This window comes from Miscanthus floridulus, chromosome 13 (genome assembly GCF_019320115.1).
Source record: "Miscanthus floridulus cultivar M001 chromosome 13, ASM1932011v1, whole genome shotgun sequence".
NCBI classification, from domain to species: Eukaryota; Viridiplantae; Streptophyta; class Magnoliopsida; order Poales; family Poaceae; genus Miscanthus; species Miscanthus floridulus.
In genome coordinates this window covers 68,254,139-68,275,129 of record NC_089592.1, presented here as the reverse complement: position 1 = coordinate 68,275,129, position 20,991 = coordinate 68,254,139, and the positions used below count along the sequence as shown (strand labels likewise).

Below are 20,991 nucleotides of genomic sequence, written 5' to 3'. Positions count from 1 at the left end.
TCAATATAGAAAATAGCTTCATAAAATTGGTTATGTGACCGAATGTTCACCTTGGAAATAAAAGAAGATTTAAAGCTGCAATTAAAATTATCTTTTGATGTCAAATGTAATTATTTAGAAAAAAAGGAACTAACTTCAGGATGATAATTGAAAGAGTTAATATAAAAAATCAGAATATAAAAACCGATACAAGAGAATGGTTAATGTAATTTTCTCTCTCTTCCTCTCGAAGACTCGAATAGTAATGTAGACGAATCGCCAATATGATGCCCAAAACATAAAGAGATGACTATCGAACAATACAACATATCCAATAGGGATGACTGACACATCAGATATGCAGTTAGTAAGAGAAGCAAATCGATCCATATGCTTGCATCAGGTTTTGACCCTGAACTTGAGATCATAACATCAACTAGGCAACTAAAGTAACATGTAACCTGTATAGCAGGTGGTAGAGCGATGACATATGGTGACAAAAGGAACATTGCCAAGTCATGTATTAATGTGGAAGGCGGGATATAGGAGTAAATAAACAATACAAGAGGATACAAGCTTGGATATACGTCATGTTCGTTTGGGCTTGTTTGGCTGATAAGCCATGGCTGAAAGTACTGTTGGCTGATTTGGTGTGAGAGAAAAATATTGTTCGTTGACTGAAAAAATACAGTTTATAAGCCAAACAAGCTCGCTCAAAGGAACAGGTAGCTCAAAATCATGGCGTCGAGAAAGCAAGATGTAACGTGTAGGTCCCTGATGGTGGAACTACTACTTCTGGTGAAAAGAAACGCTATGGGCCATTTATTTGAGATCTCACGTCAAGAACAACAGCATACTACGCGCCCGCACTGAACTAGCAATTTGTTGGTTGTACTTACAAGACATCCTGCGTCAAACAGTCCGCAATGCATTATAAGACATTGAATTGTACTTACAAGTTAATCCTATATGATTACATGTGGCGTATACTACTACTACTCACAAGAGTCTTTATGCTTACAAGTTAGACAAGCAACGGTGGTGTTTCGTGCATATATCAAAGCTTATCTAGACCTCTTACAGTTAGATATACACTCAGATGCTTCTTGAGTCCTGTGGATTGTTTAGTCCTTCAACTCCGTTCAAAATCGTTTAGACCTTTAATTCCATTCAAACACCATCTAAATGACCTAAATGTTAAATAAAAGGTGACCGACTGTTTATCATTTAGCATTTAGGATAACATTGCCTACAAATAAATAAATCATCTTTTACTGCATAAAAAAGAGGTACTATTTGCATAGTCTTTTTTTTTTCATGATATGTTGTATTTTGCTAGAAAAAGAGATCAATTGCATTCTTTTTAAAGGTTGATGATTAGCATGGCAATGAGCTATGGTCACAAGTCCATTGGCAAGAATCCCTAGAGATAAGAAGGGGGGATAGGGCCGGAACAGGTGAGGGACCGTGGGTGGTAGATGGAAAAGGTAGGGTTAGAGAGGAGGAAGAAGAAGGTAGAGATGGAGGTTAGAATTTCATTCAAAAATCGGTGCTAGGCACGCGCCTAGGCACTAGGTGGAGTAGCACCGTCTTGTATACTTACACATTTGATCTGCGTATGGTTTTTGCTTAGAATGATTTCCTACTTGTTTTACAAATGAAAATTGATCCTACCGTGTATGCGTGATCGATAATGTTTAACTTTTTATTTTAACATGCCATATGTTGTCATCAAGGAATTACTCTGACCGATTGAAAATGCACAATAATCGCCTATGATTGCTTAGGCGTGAGTAGGTAGAGCTTGATTGCCTATCTACCATCAAGTACTTTATTTGACTTATTAATAAACAGTATAGTGAAACAAAATTTGAGAAAAAGTGACCAAAGAATAAGTAACAAACCTGTCAAAAAAAACACGAGAAACCTAAAACTGGAACTTACTAGGGAGTGATTCACAATTCACGTTCATCTCCCAAGTCCCAAGGACGTACAACATACTGTATCTATTTACAAGGATTCACTCAATGTTCTAATAATGCAAAGTAGTAGTCGGTCAAATCGATAGACGACAAATTTTGAGTAATTTTTGGCTAAAAATCCGACGGATCAGATGGCATTCCAATTTCCATCTCTGCTACCAAGCACGCGCTAAACCAACAAGTCTCTGCTACCCGCTACGGCGTCCCACGGCGCGGCCACGAACGGATTCATGTAACCACCGAAATGCCCCGCCCTGGCGCCGGCGGCGGCATTGTCGTCGTCGTCGAACACCACCCACTCCGTTGTCACCACTGTCTTCGACGCCGGTCGGGTTTCCTCCACGGCGACCACCAACGCCTTCGTTTCTTTCTCCTCCTCCTTGCCGCTTTCTTCAACGACGTGGTGGCTCATGATGATCTTCTCGAGGTCCCTGATGTCATCGTCCGGGACGCGCTCCACGGCCGGAAACTCGGCGGCGTTGAGCACGCCCAGGCCCCGGCACAGCTCGAAGTAGGACGACAGCTGCGCGCTCTGCTCCGCGGCCTTCCTCAGCACCCGCATCCCCTGCACTCCCCTCCGCCGCCTCGCCGCCGCCAGCGTCTCTCCCGGCCGTGGACGCGGCGTCGTCGGAGCCGAGCCGAGAACGGCGACGAGGAAGCGGGCAATGCCCGTGCATATCTGGCTGTAGACCTCGAAGATCTCGATGACGACGCAGTCCATGGCCTCCAGGATGAGGCCCCGCTCCATGCCGTCACCGTACGGCCGGATTTGCATGAGCAGGTCCAGCAGGTGCTGCTGCTTGGTCACGCCGTCCAGCCGCGCGTCCTCGCCGTCGTCGGCCGCCTCGCCGCCGCCGCTACCGGAACCACCGGCGTCGTCGTCTAGCTCCTCCGCGGCGAAGAGGGAGCGGGTGTCGAGGAAGCGGAAGTAGGCGCGCACGAAGGCGGAGAAGCCCGACGACTTGGACGGCGGCGACGAGCGGTCGCGGAAGTCGGCGAGGTCGAAGGGGACGCGGCCGAGGCGCGCCGCGAGTGGCGCGGCGTCGGACCGCAGGAGCAGGCCGTGTGCGAGCATCAGCGCCTTGAGCGCCACGGCCCAGCACCGGGTCCGCCCGGCGCGGCGCGCCAGCGCCCACATGAGCGGCTGTAGCGCGGGAGGCGACGCGCGCGCCAGCGCGAGGACACGCGCCGCGCTCCCGTAGTCCACGGACCGCTCGTCGTGGCTGGTCGCGCGGATCACGGCCGCCTCCAGCTCGGGGCTCCTCAGCGCCGCCGCCGCCGCGGCCGACCGTGGCCGCAGCGCCGCCACGCGCGTCAGGTACAGGCTCCTCCTGTCCTTGACGGCCGCCGCGGCGCGCCGCCACCACTGCCGCGCGGTCGTCATCTCCTGGCCGCCGCCGCCGGCGCAGACCCACCACCTGGCGTCACCGCCTTCCCCGGCCCCGCCGAGCTCGACGTGCCTAGGGAAGATCAAATCCACGACGGTTGCCAGCTCCGCGCCACGCCGGAAGCGTTCTTGGCCGCTCGAGCTTCTTGTGGCACAGGATGAAAGCTCCAAGAAACAGAGTTGTCAGGACAACGGAATTAACTGAACGGCATGGGATGGGAGGAAGAGAAACGAAGCGCCAAGAACGTGTCAGGCAGTAACGGGGGGTCGGAGGGGAGACAAAAGAGGTGAGTCGGCATGGGAGGGAGGGACAGAGGTGGAGGTGGACGGTGGAGGGCCAGGTCAAGGTCAAGCATTCTAATTTTTATAAGGCCCCGTGAGCCTGAAATCCCGATCGTGTCGCGTTGAGGTTGAGGCCGAGGCGCCGAGCTCATGTTTGCTCTTGCGTATACGCACAAAGCCGCTAGAAATTCCAGCATTCTAAATGGAGCTTGGACACTATCTTAGATTCTTGAAATATACTAAATTTTCCATGGTTCAAAATAAAGAAAAACTAAATTTGTCGAGAGTTGTATGGATGCAAGCTTTGCTTTTTCGAGTCGAACCAAAACTCATTTAATTTAACTTCTTTAAAAAATACTCATTTAATTCAACCGCTGAACAAGAGAATGGAAAAACGGACGTCCGATCCGGAGCACCAGCATCGGACGGTGCCACACGCGCAAGAGAAATGGAGCCCACACCGCCTTTTTTTTGGCACGCTCCACTGCGTGGGATCTCACGCCTGTGCTTGGATTCTCACGCGTCCCTCTACGCCGGCTCAGCGGCGCCCCAGTAGCGGGCCCGTGCAGCCCGGACGTCACCCAGCAGCTACAGCAGGTGGCTACGGCAGATGGGTCCTGCAGCAACATGTGCAACATCCAGATGGAACACTTCCAACATACGTCCGAACGTCTAAAACACTTGCAAAACATTTGGAAAACACTTGAAAGCCGTCATTGCAAACATATACAACATCTAGATGAAACATTTACAACATACGTATGAAACGTCTAAAACACTTAAAATATACACTTGCAATATGCATGTATATGCAACGTCTAGATCTACTTTTATAACATCTAGATGAAATATTTGAAACATATGTCTGATACAGATGAAGAATTTAAAACGTACACTTGAAACATATATTTATAGCCATTTCAATATGTGCAACATCATGAATTAGGCTACTTTGGCGAATAGAGGCTGAAAGGATCAAGATGCCCAAGAGAGGAAAAATAGGCTCATTCTAAATTTCTTTTAATAATTAAGCCCTACACTTAACCCATTTCACCCTATTGTGCCTAGAAGTGTTTCTATTGTTCTACCGCACAAAAGTTTTGCACCCTAGGTTCTAATTCTACTCTAGCATGACCATTCTAAGAATGTAAAGACATGAATTGAATTGCTCAAATGTAAATGCTCAAAGTAAAGAGATAGAGGGAGAGAAACGCGACGATGTTTTTTGAGGTATCGGAGAGTCACCACTCCCCACTAGTCCTCGTTCGAGCACCCACGCAAGGGTGTAGCTCCCTCTTGATCCACGCAAGGATTAAGTGCTCTCTATGGGCTTATTCTTTGACACTCTATCGTGATGAATCGCCCACAACCGCTCACACCATGACTTGGGTCATCCACAAGCTCCGTCGGATGATCACCAAGCTTCCAATCATCATCGAGCTGTCTAGGTGATGGCGATCATCAAGAGTAACAAGCACAAACTCTCACTTGACTAAGACAAACCTAATGAGAAAAGTGGATGCACACTTACTACTCCCTATGCACAATTGAGGTCCTTAATCTTGGATTATCAAATCTCAATCACCCCACTAGGCTCTTGCTCTCCCTTGCACTCCAAAGGTGTTTCTCAGCTGAACAAATGGACAAGAGAGCTCAATTGGACGAGTAGGATATGTATTTATACCCCCCATTCAAAACATAACGGTTGGGGTCTAACTCAGCATTTTTCGAGGTGACCGGACGCGTAGGTCCATGTGACCGGATGCGTCGGTCAGTAGCCAACGGCTACATGGCGTCACCCTATCAGAGAGGGTGGTTGGAGCGACCGGACGTATAGGAGTGTCCGATCCTCCTGGACCTGACACGTCCGGTCCTCAAATTTTCTCTAGAACATTACTGATGTTAACCGGATGCTGCAAACACAACGTCCGGTCATTCACTGTCCAGCGTCCGATCCTTCATCAACACTGAGACCTAGCTGCTACAGTTGGTCGGCACCAGCGCGTCTGGTCCCAATCAATGCGCAGCGTCCGGTCTCTCCTTGGCTTCTGCTATACGGGCTGAACACTGACCGGACGCAGCACCTGTGAGTCTGGTCAACACTAAATCAGCGTCCAGATAATCATTTAACCCTCCTTTCACTTCCAATTTAAAATCCTTTACGAATGAATTTGACTCCAATTGATCTTATGGCTATTCCTGAGCTACCTAGTGCTAAGTTTAACAAGTGTGCACCACACCTAACCCATTAGACTCACCTAGGTCAGCTACTAGTTCATACCCCCTTAATAGTATGGCCAAAGGAAAAACAAAGTCCTAAACTACTCTAAGTGTCTCTCTAATGCCAAATGACACTTAGAACTAGTCCATCCTTAATCTTGTCATCCATCCTTTGAAAATTGAAATGATTTCCATCGATAGGAGCATGAAACCATAATTGCCCAAACAATCATCATGACCATAACCTAATTCAAGTTGCCTCTGCAAAACACATGTTAGTCACAGTAATTTCATGTTGTCATTAATCACCAAAACCCAACTAGGGGCCTAGATGCTTTTAATCTCTTCCTTTTTGGTGATTGATGACAACACAACCTCGAGTATGTATAGGAGATGAGTGAGGTTTTCAACATACTTGGTTCATATAAGAAATTGACAATAAGACAAAAGAGGGTTAGGCATGCTTATATGATCCAAGCAATGCAATGTACTCACAAGATATGAAATAAACATGAGTACACAAAGTAAAGCTCATTTGTATCGGAGTAAAACGCAGAAGCAAAGCAAATGAGCATAACGAAATGACATGACATATTATCAAAGTAGAGAGCACATAAGTCACATAAGTTCCACAATCATACAGATATCACATATAACACAATGCATGAGAGTAAACATGAATGCATGAAGTATCACACACAAAAAATCGAGTCTATCTCACACGCTCCCCCTAAATCTAACATACTCACTCCCCCTCTCCCTTTGGCATCAAGCACCAAAACCTAAGGGTCGGACGGTGGGTCAGGAGCAGACGAGTCAGACGCTGAGGTACGATGAGAGATCTAAAACTAAGCTGCATCATCCTCGGACCCTAAACTCTGAGCGGTCAGATCCTCTATCACTAAAAGTGGAGGTGAAACGGTCTAGGTCTGCTCAGTGGACTTAGTGGCTGGGTCGGCCTATGGCTCAGAGGGTGTCATTATAGGAAGTGGAACTAGAACTGCCACTATCACTGTTGCTGAAACCTCAAGAGTGGGAGTGACTGTCAGAGGTGGCTCGAATGAAGCAACAGAGGATGGGATCGCCCCAGTAGTCCCTATGATCGGAGCGGCTGTGGTAGGAGCAAGGACTTGAAACTTAGGCGGTGTAGGCTGTCCTATGAGCTCACTAAAAGTAACACCCAAACTCCTAGAGAAGGGATGTCCATCACTAGCACTAACATGGACTGAGTAGGAGTGAAGCCTGTGACTATAGGAGTGAAGTGCTGAGCCTGCTCTGTCCCTAGTGAAGCAAACCACTGAGACACCTGCTCGGTAGGTGAGGCAAACTATGCAGTCGGCTGTCCCTGACTCTAAAGCCCACTAGGCTATACAGCTAGACTCACTGGGGTAGTAGTAGCAGGCTGACTGAGCTACAACATGGGCTGATGAGGAGCAATCCCTATGGTAGAAAAGACATGCTGCATGAACCCAAGAAGCTGCTACTGAATGACTAACTACTGCTGTTGCATGGCCTACTACTGCTGTTGGAACTGATCTTGGCATGCCTACACCTGAGCAATGGTAGCTGATGTCTCATATGCCTGACGAGCCTGGTCCTGCCGCATGCGCTCAAGTATAGTCAGCAAGGCAGGGTCTGTCTACGGCTGCTGCGGCTATGGTGGAGCTGAGCTAGAGCCACCGACCTCTCTATCATGTGCACATGGTGGCATATGTGGAATAGGCTGATAGTCCTCATCTGAGCTATCAGTCAGGTCACTCTCGACCATGTCCTCCTGCTGTGCCTCTAGCTGCTCTAGCTCTGTCTCAGCAATGGCCCTGATGGCCTCGTCCTGCTCAGCTACAGTCTCTGGCACCTCTGGTCCATGGCTCGGCTGGCTAGGAGTCCTCCCATGACTATGACATAACAGCTGGCTCATATCGTACTATGGGAACTCTATAGTGGCACCACTCAACTTAGCCACTGTCTCTGGGGACATCTATGAAACTATTTGCCTAATAAGAAATGTGATCTAGTGAGCATATGGCAACTGATGATGGTCTCGAAAACCCTCTGCTAAGGTATCCACCATCTCTGAAAGCATCACATCCCAAATATCAAACACTATCTGGGAGACCAAGTGGTGGACTAGCCAAAGCTGAATATGGGTCAGTCCCTCTCGGTACCACTCCTCAGGAGCAAAGACCTCCTCATGACTGCATCAAGGATACGAGCTATAGGTGTAAGGTCACGCGGTGTCTGGCTCGATCCCTCTCCAAACGGCTTAGTGAAGCAAGACCTGGCCAAGTCTGTAGGTGGTACTAGTCCACCATGAGGGCGTCTCGATGGCTCTATCTCTCCATAACAGATCTCGTGAATCCAAATAGGAGACTTTGGAATCCTCAATATCTCTCTAGCCCTAAGAAACCAACCAGCGAACACGCCGTAAGATGATGTTCCTGCCTTTTGCATCGATGCACGTGACCACGGTTGTTTATTACATTTTACACAGGTGTTTGTAAATAGCCTCTGATTAAACTAGGCACACTAATGAAAAGCGTTTCTTAGAAGATCTGCCCATCCTAGAACATACCCACAAGGAATCATAAAACTCTTTGACCCATGACAGAACATACCGACTAGTCCATCCTAGAAGATCTACCAGACCTAGCAGGTAGCTGAGGTGGGGATAGATCTGCTCTCCTACAACAGCAACTATAGCCTCTAACGAGCAAACTCTCTATGATCTGAATGCCACACCACTATTGAGGTTGGCATTGTAGAAATCCTCCTACAGCACTGTGTAGAACTGCTCTAAAGCACACTCATCCCGCCTCAGCAGAAACCACTCCTCAAACTCCACAAAATGGAGCTGCTGCACCTACCTAGCTATGGCTACCCTTAGGTCCAAGTGTACCACTGGAGGCAGACCCTGTGGTCTAGGAGGTGGACAAGAGCCATGTCTCTATGTCTAAGGCCTCGGTGACACCTGGATGCAAGTGCGACTGGAGCATCGAAGTCGTGGCTGCTCTACCTACTCTGCCTCCTCTGCCTCCTCTACCTACTATTCGGTCTCCTCTTGAGGCTCAACCTCCTCCACTCGAGTGCCCTCTAGTGCATCCTCCCAAGCAACACACTAACCTCCAAGCAAGATAGTACCAGGAGGGCTACCAAGACTAGCCTCAAGCTGCTCAACTACGGTCCTCTAAGCTGGTGACAACTGATGTCCAATGTGAATACCAGTGCCTCTGCCACCTCTCTTAGCACGCTCTGCGACGACGGCCACTGCTGCTGCTCTCTCTGTCTCTATATCACCTCTCTTGTGCTTCTTCTTTGTAGTGGTCTTCTTTGGCCCTTTCCCGTTTTCCTGTGCTATTAGGCAAGGATGATGCCTCTCATCATCATCGCTAGGACCACCCCTAATGTTCTTACAACGAGTCATATCTAACACTAAAAGGAACCACTGAAACTAAGAGAACTCACTGCCAAAAGATACAACTATTGCTGACCACTAACACTCCTCGTAGATCACTACCATCTAACACTCAAGAGGTTTGGCCTCTGTTCCGTACTCGCGGGCTTGGCCCTGAGTTTATCTGCCACTGAAACACTGACAAGCAAACTCACTACCCAAACTCGCTGCACAAGATAAAGTAGGAAGTATACATAAGCAACATTATATACTAGAGGTGCGATGGTCCTTAGAAGAAGCAAGCAATTAGGTAAGTGAACAGATGGAATGGCTTGCTACCTTAGATCAAGTCCGGGACCTATGAAAGGATGAGACACCGAGCATGGGGGGCACCACATGGGAATCAACAATGTCACCAGGGAATGATTTCAATCGGACAAGGAAACGCCGAGGATGGGTGTACGTGTTTCTTGGACTCAATAGAATCAATGGTGAGGTCGACAGAAGGACCACGACGGCGGTGGCGATGACCCATGGTGGCTGTGGTAAGGGCACCGCGGTGGCGATGGAGAGGCACGAGCGCGGGGTGAAAGGTCCTAATGGCTAGAGGGGGTGAATAGCCTAATAAAAAATTCTACAACAACACTTAACAAAATAGTTAGACAATTATGAGGCGAAGCTAATGTTGCACTAGCCTACTTAAAATGCAAGCCACCTACCACAATTCTAATTTAGATAGTATCTATTCACACAATAGCTATGACACTACCCTATGTTAGTGTGCTCTCAAAGGCTAACTAAAGAGCTATACCAACCAACCAACCAAGCTCTCACAACTAGCTACACTAAAGAGCTTAGTAACTAGTTTACGGTAATGTAAAGAGAGTGATAAAGAAGGTTATACCGCCGTGTAGATGAAGGAACCAATCAATCACAAGGATGAATAACAATAAAGACCAATCACCTCGGAATCAATGATGAACATAATGATTTTTTACCGAAGTTCACTTGCTTGCCGACAAGCTAGTCCTCGTTGTGGCGATTCACTCACTTGGAGGTTCACGCGCTAATTGGCTTCACACGCCAAACCCTCAATAGGGTGCCGCATAACCAACACAAGATGAGGATCATACAAGCCACGAGCAATCCACTAGAGTACCTTTTGGCTCTCCGCCGGGGAAAGCTCAAGAACCCCTCACAATCACCACGATCGGAGCCGAAGACAATCACCACCCTCCGCTCAAGATCCTTGCTGCTCCAAGCTGTCTAGGTGGCGGCAACCACCAAGAGTAACAAGCAAAATCCGCAGCGAAACACAAACACCAAGTGCCTCTAGATGCAATCACTCAAGCAATGCACTTGGATTCTCTCCCAATCTCACAAAGATGATGAATCAATGATAGAGTTGATTGGGAGGGCTTTGGCTAAGCTCACAAGGTTGCTATGTTAATGAAAATTGCCAAAGGTATTAGCTTCAACCGGCCATGGGGCTTAAATAGAAGCCCCCACGAAATAGAGCCGTTGTACCCCTTCACTGGGCACAACGCGGGGTGACCGGACACTCCGGTCCGATCGACCGGACGCTGGCCCTCAGCGTCCGGTCACGTGATTCACGCCACGTGTCCCCTGCTTCAAATACAGTTCGTCATATTTCAACGGTCATCTATTGACTGGACATAGCTCACAAACTGACCGGACGCTCAGCCTCTAGTGTTCGGTCGTTTCCAGTAAGGTTCCAAAAATGTTTTTCTTTGACCAGACGCGTCCGGTCATGCTTGACCGGACCTAGCCAGCGTCCGGTCACATAGTGACTTTTCTCGATGCTGCCCGATAATAGGACCGGACCCTGGACCTCAGCGTTCGATCAGTCCAAGACCCAGCGTCCGGTCGTTTAACCGACGCCAGCGTCTTCGCTGTTACAACTGAGGTGAGTCGGCATGGGAGGGAGGGGAGACAAAGGAGGTGAGTCGACATGGGAGAGAGGGATAGAGGTGGAGGTGGATGGTGGAGGGCTAGGTCAAGGTCAAGCATTCTAATTTTTATAAGGCCCCGTGAGCCTGAAATCCCAATCGTGTCGCGTTGAGGTTGAGGCCAAGGCGTCGAGCTCATGTTTGCTCTTGCGTATACGCACAAAGCCGCTAGAAATTCTAGCATTCCAAATGGAGCTTGGACACTGTCTTGATTCTTGAAATATACTAAATTTTCATTGGTTCAAAATAAAGAAAAACTAAATTTGTCAAGAGTTGTATGGATGCAAGCTTTGCTTTTTCGAGTCAAACCAATACTCCTTTAATTTAACTTCTTTAAAAAATACTCATTTAATTCAACTGCTGAACAAGAGAATGGAAAAACGGACGTTCGATCCGAAGCACCAGCATCGGACGGTGCCACACGCGCAAGAGAAATGGAGCCCACGCCGCCTTTTATTGGCGCGCTCCACAGCATGGGATCTCACGCCTGTGCTTGGTTTCTCACGCGTCCGTCTGCATCGGCTCAGTGGCGCCCTAGCAGTGGGCCCATGTAGCCCAGACGTCACCCAGCAGCTACAGCAGATGGCTACGACAGATGGGTCCTGCATCAACATGTGCAACATCCAGATGGAACACTTCCAACATACGTCCGAACGTCTAAAACACCTAGAAAACACTTGAAAGCTGTCATTGCAAACATATGCAACATCTAGATGAAACATTTGCAACATACGTATGAAACGTCTAAAACACTTAAAATATACATTTGCAATATGCATGTATATGCAACATCTAGATCTACTTTAATAATATCTAGATGAAACATTTGAAACATATGTCTGATACAGATAAAGAATTTGGAACATACATTTGAAACATATATGTATAGCCATTTCAACACGTGCAACTTCATGACCTACTTTTGCAATATCGATATAAGACACTTGCAACATACCTCTGAAACACATGAAATATACGTTTGGAACATACTCTTTCAGTGCAAACACCTCCTTGCTACTTTGGCGAATAGAGGCTGAAAGGATCAAGATGCCCAAGCGGGAGGAATTAGGCCAATTCTAAATTTTTTTAATAATTAAGCCCTACACTTAGCCCATTTCACCCCCTTGTGCCTAGAAGTGTTTCTATTGTTCGACTGCACAAAAGTTTTGCACCCTAGGTTCTAATCCTACTCTAGCATGGTAATTTTAAGAATGTAAAGACATTATTTGAATTGCTCAAATGTAAATGCTCAAAGTAAAGAGAGAGAGGAACGCGGTGATATTTTTTTTGAGGTATCACAGAGTCACCAATCCCCACTAGTCCTCGTTGGAGCACCCGCGTAAGGGTGTAGCTCCCTCTTGATTCGCGCAAGGATCAAGTGCTCTCTACGGGCTGATTCTTTGACACTCTATCGCGGTGAATCGTCCACAACCGCTCACACCATGACTTGGGTCATCCACAAGCTCTGCCGGATGATCATCAAGCTTTCAATCATCACCGAGCCGTCTAGGTGATGGCGATCACTAAGAGTAACAAGCACAAACTCTCACTTAACCAAGACAAGCCTAATGAGAAAGGTGGATGCACACTTACTACTCCCTATGCACAATTGAGGTCCTTAATCTTGGATTATCAAATCTCAATCACTCCACTAGGCTCTTGCTCTCCCTTACACTCCAAAGATGTTTCTCAGCTGAACAAATAGACAAGAGAACTCAATTGGACGAGTAGATTATGTATTTATACCCCCCATTCAAAACATAACAGTTGGGGTCCAACTCAGCATTTTTGGGGTGACCGAACGCGTAGGTCCATGTGACCGGACGCGCTGGTCAGTAGCCAACGGCTATGTGGCATCACCCTACTAGAGAGGGCCATTGGAGCGACTGGACATAGAGGAGCATCCGATCCTCTTGGACCTGATGCGTGTGGTCCTCAAATTTTCTCTCTGGAATATTACTGATGTTGACCGGATGCTGAAAACACAGCGTCCGGTCATTTATTGTTCAGCGTCCGATCCTTCATCAACACTGAGACCTAACTGCTACAGTTGGTCGGCACCAGTGCGTCCAGTCCCAATCAATGCACAGCGTCCGGTCTCTCCTCGGCTTCTGCTGTGCGCAACACTTGTGAGTCTAGTCAACACTAAATCAGTGTCCGATCAATCATTTGACCCTCCTTTCACTTCTAATTCAAAATCCTTTGTGAATGAATTTGACTACAATCGATCTTAGGGCTATTCCTGAGCTACCTAGTGCTAAGTTTGACAAGTGTGCACCATACCTAACCCATTAGACTCACCTAGGTCAAGCTACTAGTTCATACCCCCCTTAATAGTACGGCCAAAGAAAAAACAAAGTTCTAAACTACTCTAAGTGTCTCTCCAATGCCAAATGACACTTATAACTAGTCCATCCTTAACCTTGTCGTCCATCCTTTGAAAACTAAAACGATTTCCATCGGTAGGGGCATGAAATCCATAATTGCCCAAACAATCATCATGACCATGACCTAATTCAAGTTGCCTCTACAAAACACACGTTAGTCACAGTAATATCATATCGTCATTAATCACCGAAACCCAACTAGGGGCCTAGATGCTTTCAGAGGCTCGTCGTCACATGGAGGTCAATGGTATGCTCGCCGGCAGCGTGGAGCTAGGCGGCGGTGGACAGAGGGCAGGGTGGGGGCGGACGGTTGGCGGTGCCGCAGAGGGCGGGTGGGTGGCGCGTAGAGGTCACCGGTGTTCTCACCGGCGGCACTGAGCTCGTGGGCAACGTGGAGCTGGGGAGTGGCGCATAGTGAGTGGGGTGGGGGCGGCACGGGCAACTGTGGTGTAGAGGGCGGGTGGGTGGTGTGTGGAGGTCATCGGTGTGCTCACCGGTGGCGCTGAGCTCGTCGGCAACACGAAGCTAGGCGGCGGCGCACTGAGGGCGGGGTAGGGGCGGCACACACGACGATGACACAGAGGGTGGGTGGTCACGACAGCGGTGGTGCAGAGAGTGGGTGGAGCTTCCAAACGATCGGACACCTTGACCTGCCATTTCCGATGGGAAAAAGGTAACCTACCTACCTGACCCAACTAAACAAAGGCCCCGTTCGCTTGTCTTAAAAATGGCTTGTTCGGCTTCTTTTTTCAGTCGGAACAGTGTTTTTCTCTCACAACAATTCAGCCGGAACAATGTTTTTCAGCCAGTTTCAGCCAAGTTTCAGACCAGCGAACGGGGCCAAAGCTAGGGCATCTTATAACTTATTTATATTAAGAAAATACAATAACTTCAAACAGAAAAGATCACGTCAAAGGCTCAAAGAGGAAAACCATAACCAAATTTAACAAATTGTTCTTCTGACTCCAACCCATGGCGACCATCACAAATCATGCAATTTCATATGTACTTTGCATAGTTCCAAACGGAGTAAGCACTGCTGAAAATGGGCAATCAGTTAGTCGATGTGGGTACGACTACGGGAGCACACAGGCAATGCACCGTCATACCAAACATGTTCACCCTAATTAATTCAACAAATGTATCTTGCATTGCTTGGTCAGACTAGATATCTAAAATATGTTCGCTGATCTAAAACTTGGCTGAAACTGATTGAAAATACTGTTCCGGCTGAAAAAAGAAGTCGAACAAGTCGAATATGGAGTAAGACGAACAGAGGCGTAGCGTGTACGAACTAGTATTAAATTGTTGCCATATGGTTGGTCACCTGTACGAGTAGATTAGAGGAAGGCAACGCGGAGAATCATCCACTTACAATTATTTGACGGTGATGTATTGTTGTAGCTGTATAGACGACAAATCAGAGAGATAGAGCACATTACTTGTAAGAAACGTTCTTGCAGTTGCAGAGTACTAGAGCAAGCTAGCATGATCACACTCACATGAATGAACAACGTATTGCCAATCAGTTAAGATGCAGGGATACAAGTTATGGCAACCTATTTATGTATGAATCTGTAGAGCTGGACAAAAAGCTGGCAGCTCAGTAGCTTACTCGACTCGGCTCATTAGTGACTCGTCTCGGCTCGGCTCATTTATATATTTTTTAACGAGCTAAGCCAGCATTTTAGCTCGTGTAGTAACGAGTCAACTTGTGAGCCTTGTATTATATGATGTCTTACACTTTACAATTGATTGATGGTTTGACCAAGACCCTGTAAAACAGGATTATTATGACTCTATGACTTTGTTTTTAATGGATGTATGGATAATCAATAATGGATTATAGATGCAGTATGCTAGTATGTATAGTATGAAGTATGGACCATGGATGTATGGTGTAGTACTATTGTATATATAATTGTACTTATATATGTTATCACATACTACTTTATTTGTTTGATTTAAGATTTATATGGATGTGTTACTTTTGTATTATTACTAGTCTCAACCTTCGGATAAATGCAAAAAGTATTATTTGTGTGTTTTTTATACCTGTCTCACGAGCTAAACGAGCCGAGCTGAGCCAACCTTCTGACTCGTTATCTTAATGAGATAGAACAAGCCAGGCCGAGCTGATTAGCAGACTAAGTAGAATGTCAAGCTATTGATTAGCAGACTAAGTAGACTGTCAAAATCACAAGGAAAAAAAAAATCCAACTTGCTCCAACAAATTTACAAGGTAACTCCATATTATCAGCTAGTTCCAAAATGCAGTTTTCCACATGATGCAGCAAAAAACAGTAGGAGAAATATTTCATGCCACTAACAGGGATCCTATTTAGAGCCCAATTTCACTTTTATGGTGAAGCTCAAAGGTTTTTGGCTACAATGTTCTTCAAAATTCAGTGTTGAGCGTGGCAATTTTTCATCCAATCAAATTTGTAAGAACTGTTTGTAATATGAGTTGAATTTATACAGCACAAATTCAACCCCATTAGTAATTTGTTTAAATCTAGAAAATTAGCAGAAAATCGACAACCAAAGACAAGGACACGGGAATTTAACGTGAATACCACAATTTACCTAGGGAGTCAGGTGTTTTTTCAGCTATGCAATGGTCGGAAATGTGGCATATAATGTGAAATAAAGGAATTTTAGCTATTATTTAGAATGGGAGAAATGATTCCAACATTTATGAATCAGATCCTAGAACCTACATAGGTAATAATTAATTGTAAGTAATATTGTTGTTCTAAAAATGTACATCTATTAAATAATCTAATATGTAATGCCAACGCGCTTATATGCATAAAAAGAGCTCAGCTGAGAAGAATGTCCTTGTCAAACACAAGTACAGGCTTGCACTAAACACAAGTACAGGCTTGCACTAAACTGTCAAGTTGCATGCAAGGCTTTGACATTGCACCATATTTAGTTTGTTTTGTTGTATGACTGCTTTGAAAGGATATATAAAATCACGGCTTTGTCTTTAGACACATTTTTATTTCAGAAGTACAGCTGGAGTAATAAATAAAGAAAAAGAGAAGAAGAAAATTATAGTTCTTATCTACCCTACTAATCTACCCCACTAATGCATCATCATATTCATCACTTGGTCTACCCCATAACCTCTCCAGCTGAAATAGCACCTCTCCATGCACCCTAAAAATATAACTAGAAAACTAACTCCATAAAAATCAATCACCCAGATTGTTTCTAAACCTTCTCTCTCCTTACTCACTCAAATCTGACGATCAGAATTGTGTATGGTCCTCCTCATCCCTTCTGTCTCCCACACACACGCCCGCGACCCCCACCACCAGCCACGGTTCGATTCCTGGATCCTCATGTCTTTTTTTTTATTTTTCTATTCTATCTGCTCGAGCGACCGCGGAATTTGATCCCACGCGCCGACTCCTCTCCCCCACGACCACGACCAGAACTAGGGACAGTGAGCCGCCGCCGCCGGTTGAAGGACCCTCACCGCCGCCGGTGGGAGGACTGGTGGCGGAGCTACATGGTATGTATGTATAGTATATGTATACGTATATTTGGAAGCAAACTCAATCGAACAACGCGGCTGCGGCTACTTCGCGACATCGACGACCTTTCAGACCCACGTGCACGTGGCCACGTGACGGGAGGTCAGGAGGGTTCTCACGTCTTGCCTTCCAGTTCTAGCCGTTCGTGATCGAGGTCGTGGTGCCGTGGTGGTCTCCCTTCATCGATGGGAAAGATGCCTACCGGTTGCCGCCCAGCCATCGTAGCCTCGTTCGTTCTGGCATCGATTGAAAGCTATCATGGCATCGTCCAGGTATTGAAGATTCAGACTTCAGAATGACTCTGCAATGAAGTCTTTGCCTGCAGTCTCGAATTGATGAATCTGCATAGGCGTTCAGGCCAAGTTGCAAGTACGCAACATCGAGATCAACATATCCTCGTTCCGCCTAGGCTGCTCTGCTGCTGCCTGCGCTTCCGCGACTAACTCCCGGCCTGATAGCCGGCTACCGAGATGAGGTTCAATCTCTACTCTTTTCTCTTTTTTTTAATCCTATCGATTTTCATTGCTAATATCATTGAGTTATCTCTATATTTGTAACAATATATTGATTTAGCTGTTTATATTCTAATTTATGGATGGTTTCAATTAAATCTTGAAATAGAATACTTATCGTGTACTTTTAGTTTGCGTATATTGAATTATATGTTACAAATTCATAATTTTTATCGAATTATCATATGGTTTTATGGAATTATATATGAAAAAAATTTGGCTGCCATGTGCTAGAGCAAAATCCAGATTCGCCACTGGGGAGGACCTCGCCGCTTCCCCGCTGCGCCTCTCCAACCTCCTCCTCGCCGCCGCGATCGCGGACGCCATCTTGAAGCCCCTCCCGGAGCCCACCGCCCGCGACCCATTTCCCTGGAACACCGCCGTCTGCCTCCACGCCGTCGCGCACCCCCGCGCCGCGCCGCTCTACTTCACGCGGATGCGCCGTTGCGGCGTGCAGCCTGACGCCTACACGTTCCCCGCTGTCCTCAAGGCCTGCGGCTGTGCGCCTGGCTGCAGGGCCGGACTCGTGGTTCACTCCGAGACCGTGAGGAGGGGGCTAGCTAGGACTTCGCTTGACGCGGTGACGGCGTGCTGCCGCGGCCTGCGGGTGTTCCAGCCGGCGGCAACGAGCAGCTAACGCGGCGGAATGAAACCTGAAGGTTGAAGACGGTAACTCAGGTAAGTGATTTCAGTTCAGTTAGGGCCTGGCGTCCTGCAGTTGCAGTCTGTTTGATCTGATTACTTCAATTTGCAGGTAATTTGTTCTAAATTTTTTGATTCATCAAGCCACATATGGACAAGAACCGAGAGGCCTGTAGGCCGTAGGTTGCAGGTAATTTGTTCTAAAATTAGTCATTCCAGATTACCGTGATAGGGTTCTAATTTTCTAAATTTCTAATTCAATATATTTTTTTTTGAACATGTTAGATGTTGCCTAAGAAACAGTTGTCTGGTGCTCAGAATAGGAAAAAAAATGATCTCGATACTATTCTCGAAGATTTTGCATCAAGAAATGCCCAAAAGCTGTTTTTTACAAAGCACTGAAGCGCTATAGTTTTATTTGAGGTAATAATCATAATAGTTATTTTACTGTTCTTTTAGCTTCTTGGATGTACTGTCGTTTTTTTCATGAACTAAATATATGTTGCAAGTTAACTTTTATTAATAAGTTAACTCTTATTAATAGAACTACATTCTTAAATCGTCATATTAAAATATTAGATTGCCGGGCCCTTAGTGTCTTCCTTGCCCAAGGGCCCTGAAAATTGTTGAGACAGCCCTGGGTATGGGAAGCAAGGTGGTGCTGGTGTGGACCGTGCGCGCGAGTTGTTTGATCAAATGCCCGAGAGGGATTTGGTGTCCTGCAACTTGATATCGATGGTTATGCTAGGCACGGAAGGATGGATGAGGCGAGGTCACTCAGCTGGGCGCTTTGGAGCAGGGAAGATGGCTTCATTCTTACTTGGAGAAGAAGAAGGTGCTGTCTGATGTTGTGGTGCAGACAGCTTTGATAGACAATGTACATGAAATGTGGGCGCTTGGATCTTGCGTACCCAGTGCAGAGAGCTCCCGCTCTGTGCGGGGTCTGGGGAAAGGTGTCAGTGGCAAGCCTTACCCTTGCCTGTGTAATGCGAGGAGACCGCGACTCGAACCCGGGACCTTCCGGTCACACGCTTGGATCTTGCCATGTTGATATTTGAAAGCATGGCTGAGAGGAGTGTAGTCACTTGGAATGTGATGATTGTGGGACTTGGAACTCATGGTTATGGTCTGGATGCTGTCATGCTGTTCCATCGAATGGATGCAAAAAGGGTTGCAGTGGATGATCTTAGTGTACTTGGCATGCTGACTGCTTGCAGACATGCTGGGTTGGTCTCAGAGGGTTTAGAGATATTTCACAGAATGAAAAAGGATTTCGGGATAGATCCCAAAATAGAACATTTTGGTGCATTGGTTCATCTACTTGTAGTATGAGAAGTTCCAATGTTTTTTTTTTTGTTCCTGACTGCATTAGTGTTAATTCCAGTATGAGATGTTAAATGACACCTCCCTTTTTGATTGCATTGCATTGGTATTTGTCTTGTCCAGTAAGATTTTTGTTCGCTTGTCTTTGCAATAGCTTCCTTTGTTCGTTGTTCCATTCGTCTACTAGATCAATACTCTTCTCTAATCTACTAGATCAATACTCTTCCCCAATCTACTATATGGTTCTGGATGCTTTGTCTCAGGTTGAGATGCGATTCGTTGGTTTTTCTTTTTCTCTTGAATTGTTGCTTCATTTCCTGCAACAAGTTGGTAAGGATTTGCCGCCTTCTTCTGTAACTTTTTGCAACTATTGCAGCTTCAGAGCTGCATATTGGATTGGACAGAGGAGCAGAACAATGACGATGCCTCACTGCAGGTCGACGGGTGGAAAACCATGAAGTTGCCAAGTGGACTGCCAGTGGTTCCTCAGTCCTCACGTTGCCGAGTGTACTGCTGGTCAGTTCATGTACTCTTCTGTCTCTGCCTCGCTCCCATGGCTTCGGTGGAATCTGAACATTTAGCCATGGCGATGTGCCGCTTGAGCTGCTGTGTACTAGCAACATTTGTCTTTCCAAAATTGTGTTGATGGATTGGTGAACTGAAAAGGTTTTGGAAATATTGCAATTTTTCCTATGTTGTCTTCCTAGCAAACTGCAGAGTGGTAATTTTAGTTTTGGCAGTTTCTATAATCTGAAAATTATTAATATGGAGAGGAACGGTTATTGCCCTTGTGATGCATAGGAATTATATTATATGCTTTATTAAATATATGTACCATGCTCAAGTCATGATTTATTCTATATATTTCTCTGAAAATGAACTGTTTCTTTCCATTTCATTTTTCCAATATATGACAGTTGTTTTTATTTATATCACTGAATGAAGCCGTGGCGTTAGCACGAGCACTATACTAGTCATTGTAGTAAACGCCATAATCACTACTTTGTTAGTGTCTAGAAACAACGAGATATAGTCTCAATGCCCGATTATGCTATAACTCGGTGGTGGTTCAAAGTTTTGCAGCTTTGGTTTGCCCTCCTTGGCAAAGGAGAAATAAAATATTAATGAAGCTCTTTGCCGTTTTTTTGGTGTGTTTGTACTCTGCTTTCTCCTTAATAAAAAAACGCGCTTAATACATTCTCTCTAAAAAAAATCTAATGTGCTAGAGCATTTGGAACAACAGAAATAACTTCATCTTCAAGCAGCAGCCACCCACTGTTCAATGGTGCCAAGCAGTCTATACATGAATTTGCGCTAGAGACCATTAGATGATTCGTTTTCTTCTTTTGTTTTTTCTACGTCGTGGCTAAT

General features: G+C 46.1%; 1 protein-coding gene and 1 long non-coding RNA gene across 2 annotated transcripts; one reads left to right on the top strand and one right to left on the bottom strand.

Annotated features, from left to right (window-relative positions):
- Positions 1–1,878: 1,878 nt before the first annotated feature.
- On the bottom strand, positions 1,879–3,688 carry LOC136499139 (putative clathrin assembly protein At1g25240). The gene has a single exon (XM_066494833.1). The coding sequence runs from the start codon at positions 3,343–3,345 to the stop codon at positions 2,131–2,133; it is 1,215 nt and encodes a 404-aa protein (XP_066350930.1). The 5' UTR covers positions 3,346–3,688; the 3' UTR covers positions 1,879–2,130.
- A 14,208-nt stretch (positions 3,689–17,896) lies between these two features.
- LOC136499142 (uncharacterized) lies at positions 17,897–20,468 on the top strand. Its single transcript, XR_010769917.1, has 4 exons — positions 17,897–18,333; positions 18,410–18,487; positions 18,583–18,720; positions 19,997–20,468. It is a non-coding gene; the product is annotated as an uncharacterized lncRNA (long non-coding RNA).
- The last annotated feature ends 523 nt before the right edge of the window (positions 20,469–20,991 follow it).

Coding starts and splice junctions, on each gene's coding strand:
- LOC136499139 (XM_066494833.1), bottom strand. CDS start 3,345: ATGACGACCGCGCGGCAGTGGTGGCGGCGCGCCGCGGCGGCCGTCAAG.